The sequence below is a fragment of the Eptatretus burgeri genome, chromosome 18 (genome assembly GCF_056783735.1).
Source record: "Eptatretus burgeri isolate ZD-2024b chromosome 18, Ebu_testis_v1, whole genome shotgun sequence".
Classification (NCBI taxonomy): domain Eukaryota; kingdom Metazoa; phylum Chordata; class Myxini; order Myxiniformes; family Myxinidae; genus Eptatretus; species Eptatretus burgeri.
In genome coordinates this window covers 36,860,665-36,868,500 of record NC_140978.1, presented here as the reverse complement: position 1 = coordinate 36,868,500, position 7,836 = coordinate 36,860,665, and the positions used below count along the sequence as shown (strand labels likewise).

Below are 7,836 nucleotides of genomic sequence, written 5' to 3'. Positions count from 1 at the left end.
ATTTTGGTATCGTGGTTCGAGACGCGTAACCCGAGAATTGTGCCGAACCATCCGGCGTTATAACCTCGGAGACGGCGATGGTTAGGGTGGCGCTGAATCTGTAACATTTGGCTGTCGAGAGTCGGGTGCGAAAACCCAAACTGGTTACGAACAGTGATTGACGCACTCGTCCGAATTTCCCGCCACCCCGGGATCCGTAACAATATGTATACACTTTTTACGGCTACGGTTTTCTGGTCTGCTACGAGGGGTTATCCTCAGTTCCCCTCTGACTTACTGTGCCTGAGGCCGCTGAGCACGAATAACTTTGTGTCGTGGTGGGTTGCTCGGCAACAGCAAACCCCATTTAGTCAACCACTTGGTCCAGTGTCCTTCGTCTAATTGCCGGTTAACTGGAGGTCACGTGATCTCCTGATCGGGGGACGCGCCCTCAGCTATGCACGAAGCTTATCTTAATTAGATCTTAACTGGGGCGGCCGAGCAACAGCGAGTGCATACAGGACTTCGATGAAAGCCAATTAATTGGGAAATTATAACCTCCCAGACTAACGTAGGTGCGAACAGCACTAGACCAATGGGGGAAAATACGAACACAGACAGATCAGAAATGAAATTCAACAAAAGGGGATTTATCAATTTCAGGACAATGTAAAATGTGAACATACGGTGCTTGGCAGCATTTTAATGCACAGGCATGAAATCAAAAAAGGGGAAATGCAGTAATAAAAAAAACTCCAAGGGCACTCGGTGGAGTGCATACCTCTGCCACGTAATGCATGACCCACGAGAACATATTGGGCCCAATACATTTTTGAAATAGCATGCTATATAATCGTTTTTGGCCCAATCTCTCAATGGTGAAGAATCACTTGGAAAATTAAATAATGCTCTTATTAAGATCCGGATTTGGATCTTCACCAAAATTGAATCAATTCATCGTGGTCACACACCCAACCTGTCCACAACTTTTTGAGACCATGCTCTATATTAGTTTAGCCCTATCTCTCAATGGTGAAGAATCACTTAAAAAATTATTGGATCCAGATTCGGATCTTCACCAAAATTGAATCAAGTGGCCCCATCTCTCAAGGGTGAAGAATCACTTTAAAAATTCTAGTAGTCGGATCGGGATCCGGATCTTCACCAAAATTTAATCAGTTCGTCCTCGTCACACACCCAACCTGCCCACAAAATTTCATCCGGATCCGTCCACAGCTTTTTGAGATATCCCGCACACAAACAAACAGACAGATGGACAAGGGTGAAAACATAACCTCCTTCACCTTCGGTGGCGGAGGTAAAAAAAAATGTACACAAAGATAATGCACCTCCCGTTTTCACCTCAATCATCCAACCAACCTCACTCATCAAACTCACTCATGTGAGTATTAGGTCATGTGAAGGTGGGTCGGTTCGTTCAGTTTCGTTGTGCAGATCACCAATCTAAACGAAATTCACCCTGTACATTCATGAGAACACACCATTGAAATTCCTACTTGTTTCCATATGGACAAGTTGACACACCGACAGTTATTACCATTTGAAATTACCGCCGTGAAGTGGGCGTGGCGTGCTTGTAATCGCGGAGGAAACGACCAGGAAACAACACATCAAGATGGCGACGCCCATGGTTGTCTGGTGATTGAGTGATTTTTTTGGTCTTTCAGCAACCAAATATGCATTGTTTCACACTTGAGCGGGGAGGATGATGAGAAAGTGACCCAATTCACGGATAAGAGCTGGCTTAAGGTATGTGAGCGTGCGAAGGCTTGGTGCGACGCCACAGATAGTGAATCTATCAACAAATGCCGTTTGCTGGCTGATCAAATTATGAAACTGCTGCCAATGACTGATCCTCTTGCAGATGCCGGCTGTCACCGGTTCTGCTATGCGTCATTTTGTAACAAGGATTATATAAAATGTACTGAAGCCAGGAAAAGGAAATCAGAAGCTAGCACTACTGCAGTTTCTGCTCGAGCAAGTGAGGTGGTGGGCGGACTCGAAGAAGAGGGGCACTCATCTATCTATAATTCCAGAAATCTGTGTGTGTGTGTGTATGTGTGTCTATGACCGCAGTTTCTCGACAACCGCTGGTCCGATCTAATTGAAACTTGCCAGGTATATTGCTGGGGACCCGAGGATGTGCCTTTTCAAGGTTTGATATTAATCGGACAAGTGCTTCCCAAGTTATGGCCATTTATTTACCAAACCAATGATAGACACGTTGTTGTGTGGACGTGGCTGATGGGAAAGGGAAGCTCAGCCGCGTTCGCCATTACGGGTTACAACGTATGAACTTCCTGATCCATTACGGGTTACAACGTACGGACTTCCGGATAATGATGACTTCATGTATTCTAATAATTTGTCGATTTCTTATGTGCATTTATCGATAAACACAATGCCCCAAGTTATGATCGTTTTCATATTAGACGGTGTATAAATTTCGGTAACATCAGAGTGCTGGAATGCTCCGAACCAGGAAGGAAATTTTTTTTCTCTCTCTTCTCTTTTCTTTTTGTTTTTCCTTGCCACGACATTGCGAAAAGGTAAAATATGTTGGCGCTAATTGAATAATTGGGTATTAAAACTAAATTGCGAATAATCATAAGTGCGAATAATATTCGAACTTCCGGGCCACGCACGTACGGGCATTCGAGAGCGAAGAAACGGCCTGCATGGTTGTTGTTTGTTGCTCGCGGTTTGACTATTTATTTATTATTATTATTTGTTTTTTTTACGGGCACGTACTAGTACCACAAAATACGTAGAAAATCCCTCAGAACCTCTGTAGAAAGGGTGGCTGGCAAATCAGCTGATGTACTGCCAAGAGTTTGTGTGATATGCCAGAAAAAAAAACAAATTCATCTGCGTCAAAGGAAAATCTCAACGTGATCAGTTGTCCCTGGCAGAAACACAGGATGGAGGAAAGCTGAGGGAAACTGCTGAGCAGAGGAGAGATGAACGTGATTTGAGAATAATGACAACTATAAAGAATAAAGAGTGTGTGGCGCTGGAAGTTTGTTATCACCAGAAATGTTATTACGAGTATGTGAATGACACATACCACAGACAGAGTGAAAGTAAACTCCAAACTCAGAGAGTGAACTATGACTCAACATTTGACATTTTCTGTGATAAAGTAATCCAGGTAAGACTCATTGATGGAAAGCAATCTATACATATGAAGAAGTTGTGCAAGATTTCAATGACCTACTCAGAGTAAGCGAAGGTCAGGATAAGGCCAACTTCCAGGCAACAAGACTGAAGAAAAGACTACAGGAACGGTACCCAGACATGATTTTTCTATCGTCCACCAAAATTGTCTGAGAGCGAAGTGGTGTACATGAAGGACATTGATATTGGTTCCATTGCTCAGGCTGCTGTTGTAGACAGTAGCTCTACAAAAGAAACAGAGTCAACTACAGAGGATGAAGCCAGCCAGGGTCCACAGCAGGGTGACTCAGACCTCAATTTACATGTTCTATACTCGGGAGCACTCATGGTGAGGGATGACCTGAACAAACACCAAAGTGTGGACATTACATGGCCCTACTTGGAAATGGTAGAGCTATCACTAGAGCTTATACGGGCAACTCGTACTTCGAACTGGCCGAAACACCTTGCTATCATGAGAGCATCAATGCCCTGGTAGTTTGCGTACGATCACCTAAACTATGCAAGGTACTTACCCGTTTAGTGGCTGGAAATGGCCGGGCGAGAGCACTCCCACCCAGACACCTATCAAGCGTTCATGGACGGCAAATGGACTGCCCAACGGCATACTCGTTATGGATTTAGTAGTGTTGCGTGTGATCAGATCATAGAGCAGACTTTAAATAGGGACAGCAAGACCAGTGGAGGCATCATTGGTTACACTCAGAAAAGCACAGCTGTGAAGAAGTGGATCCTGTCCCAAACAGCACGTGCGGAAATCGCAAGGAAATGCGAGTCCATGGCGGGTATCCACAACGAGCCCCGAACGAGAAAGGATTTGGATGTGTCGAGCTCGAAGAAGAACGAAGCAGTGGTGGTACAAGTGATGGACACAGTACTTCAAATGATTAACCCTTTCTCCGGCGCTCACCTTGAACTCGTCAATATTAGTTCAGGTGTCATCGCACTGCCAGCCACTTCCGCAGACTTTATGAACGCGTATGTCAAGGGAGAGAATGCTGTCGTGCAATTCATACGTGATCGGCTTCTCTCGGGTGAGGTCCCATTCTTCAGTCCGATTTCGAAGGCCAAATTGGCAACTTTCTCAAAGGCGCGAGGCAAGTCGGCGACTCCCCACCAGCAGACGCCGAAGGTTGAAATTGCGAATGAATGTCGTCTTTTCACACGACTGCTGTTGATTGGCGAGTAAGGCAATGTAACACTCCACGATCTGCTCGCGTACCCACTGGTGAACATATCTTTCCCGCTGGCATCCGGTGATTGTTCGATTGCTAAGACGGACAAAGCCAAACTCCGCAACCATACACTGAAACTGTGGCCCGATTGCCGTGTGGACGCTCGGCCTATCCAAGGTGCAACAATTGTGGATGGAATGGCCGTTATTCAGGCGATAAAGGCTGGTTCACTGCCTAACACTTTCGGCAAACTGGAAGAGATGGTGCTGAACATCGTAGTGGCCAAAGCACGACATAACCAATCTTCGAGACTGGATGTGGTGTTTGATACTTACCCAAGTATCAGCATCAAGTGCCTGGAGCACGCCAGACGAGCGGGCAGGGCGGGCGATCTTCAGGTACGAACCATCTACAGACGTGATCAAGCCCTTCCAAAACAGTGGGCCAATTATCTCCTGAGCGGAGCCAACAAGGAGGCGTTGATAGAGTTCATCGTCGAATCGTGGACGAGAAACATCTCTCCATCAAAACTGGGTGACATGCTGTTGTACGTCAGTCATGCCGGCAAATGTGAGAAAATCAAGGGGTCGAATGGTGTCATGACTGTGTCATCAGTACCTGAACTTGAATGTGACCATGAGGAAGCTGACACGAAGCTCCTGCTTCATGCCGCTCACGCGGGACAGAATGAAGAGTCGGTTCGCATAGAGAGTTTCGACACGGATGTGTTTGTGTTGGCATTGGCTCACTCGAAGTCGATTCGGGCGTGAAATTTCCATCTGGTCACAGGAAGTCCCAAGGACATTATCGTCGTTGATATTAGGAAGCTGAGTAATGCCCTGGAAAGTTCTGTTTGCGATGCGGTGATCGGTATGCACAATTTCACGGGGAGTGATACCACCAGTGCATTCCATGGTAAGGGCAAAACAAGGCCATTTGACTTGATGATGAAGAGTCCCCATCTCATCACCTGTTTCGGGAGCATTGGTCGAGAATTCACGCTAGATCAGAATATCATTCACGACCTGGAACAATTCGTTTGCGCCATGTACAATCAGCCGACCATGAAGAGTGTGGATGAGGCTCGCTACAAGCTATTCTGCAGCCAATCGCTGGGAGAACAGAAGTTGCCGCCGACAAGCGACGCTCTGATGCTGCATTGCAAAAGAGTGAACTATCACTCTGCGATCCACCACCGCGTGACTGAGAGGTTTATAGAAGCCCCTTCTCCTACATTTCACGGATGGATGGAACGCAACGGAGCACTGAATGTTCACTGGCTGAGCAAACCACCAGCGCCGAAGGAACTGTTAGAGGCGATGAAATGTAATTGCAAGAAGACGAAATGTGAGACCAACCAGTGTTCTTGCCGGTCAAGAGGACTGTCCTGCGCAGAGTGCTGTGGGTGTCAAAACTGCGCCAACGATGAACAGACCCATGCAGAAATGGAACTTATGGATGATGAAAGCAGAACTGACGATGATTCCGACGACGAACTGTGAATGCGGGTGTCACACTGCTTTTGCTGTGGTGATCTACTACACAGTAGTATTCAGATTGGTTAGCATGTAATAGTGGACTTGAGTTTTGTAATAACAGCAGTCAAGAGCCTAGTTCAGCAACCGCTTCAGAGCAAGAAATACTGGAGTTCTAAGACAGTAATCTTCTTGTGGCAGTTCTACTTTTCACCAGGCTGTCGCGCAGTGTCTTTGTCTTTGATTTTATCCGTAAGAGCCAATGTATCTGTCTAATAGGCGCTGTAACTGTCTTTAATAGTCAATGTAACTTACCTTTAATAGCCAGTGTGGCTGCCTTTTAAGCAAAAAGTTGCCTTGGTCAACTCGAAGGCCTGTCTGGTCGGTCCAGACGTTTTCAGCCGGTAAAAATATGTAACTGCTTCGGTTTACGACCTTTAATGATAAACATCTTTAATAACAGTGAATAGGGCTCTGTATAAACATATTGTATCATTTTAAGACCTCACAAGAGTTTTCTTTGACGTACATATCAGTCTCTCCTTGATTCTTCATTTCTGTGTCAAAATCGTGCTTTAATGTTCGGTGCATCTTTAACTGCCAAAAATGACCAATTATGTCACATCCTCGACGTGGAAACAAGTGGATTTGGACTCGGCGTCTAAAATTCTTTAAGTATGCCAAATTTCATCCAGATTGGTGATCTGCACAACGAAAATCATTTTCTGAAGGTTATAGCGAGTACCTCCACATGGTCGATATATTAAAAGTGTTTGATATCAAATTTGTGACTTTTGTCTTTATTTTATCGGGCTGGTAGAAATTCTGCTGGGCCGGCAACTTTTTCTAGTCACCGGCCCTGCTGGCCGGTGGATAAAAATGTTAATTTGCACCCCTGGTCTGTGGGGGGTGTAGATGAGGTGATGATGATGGAGGAAGGAGGGTAGTTCATGTGCGGTGGAGGTGATGTCGTGATTAGTGGGTTGTGAGGTCTTGGGGCGATGAATGGCGTGCACAGTATAATGTCTTGATGCAATGTAAATGAAAGTGTGAAATGAAAAACAAGTGCAAATAAAAGCGTGCACGAATAAATGATAAGTGTTGTGTACTTATTGCGTCGTCTGAAGGAAGATTATGGGGAGGTTGTGTAAAGGGGTAGTTTGGTCTCGGCACGCGATTCAAACGAGCTTTTGGCACAAAATGCAAATTAGCCAGTGCCCGTGTTGCACAGCCTGTGTCACGAAGCTCATACTTAGGTGATTTACAATTACCCCCTAAGAAATGGTGAGAAGAGGGGGAAAACACCTATCTAACCCTTTACCAACACATTCAACCCACTACACAAGGGGAAGCGACTATTCTGAACTTATACTGTGGAAATAACTAAACTGAGGGACCTGTATGTTGTGTGCCAACAATTGCCTTTGGGGCCGGTTCCTTGAACCGCAAAAATATATATACCCCCACAAAACTGCAAAGCATGTGTGCCAAAATAGCAAATAGATAAGAATTTTGTAACTCTCATAACATCCTCCCTGTCTTCTTCCCTGCCCATGCCCATGCCCCTGCCCTCCCCCTAACTACCTTTCTAAATCAACTGCCTCAAAAGAAAACAACAGAAATAATCCTGAAATACAATCGCAAAATAACAAGAATTCCTGGTTTATGAAGAGAGAGGACTTCATGAGACTCACGATATCTTTGATGTACCTCTCCTTTGTCACAAACTCTCTGAGCAGATATGAAGTATCAGCCTGAAAGGGAAAACAAACACAATGTTTGAAATGAATGGGGGATTAAAACATGAGGACAAAATGTGCGAATGGGAGAAAATGTATGGTGTACCTGGTGGTAGATACGAGTGTCATTGACTCTGATCACGACACCATCAACTCGAAGGAAAAACCGCAGCAACAGGAAGAATCCACTTGGCATGACCCTCTTGAGTAGTTTATGGGTGGGGGAGGGTGGAGGGAAAAGGGTAGGAGGATGGGTGGATGGAAGGAGGG

The 7,836-nt window shown here is 45.4% G+C and overlaps 1 protein-coding gene across 6 annotated transcripts in view; it reads right to left on the bottom strand.

The window, feature by feature from the left end:
* Positions 1–7,836, bottom strand: part of TIPRL (TOR signaling pathway regulator) — a 37,691-nt gene that overhangs the window by 4,220 nt on the left and 25,635 nt on the right. For all 6 annotated transcript variants that reach the window (XR_015053337.1, XM_085864319.1, XM_085864323.1 and 3 more), the window contains 2 exons: positions 7,673–7,768; positions 7,522–7,581 (listed from right to left, as the gene is read on the bottom strand). Coding sequence is in view for 5 of the 6 variants with exons in the window: in XM_085864319.1 (XP_085720445.1) it covers positions 7,522–7,581; positions 7,673–7,768 (156 nt within the window). In the remaining variant the exon portion in view is untranslated. The remainder of the gene's footprint in view (positions 1–7,521; positions 7,582–7,672; positions 7,769–7,836) is intronic.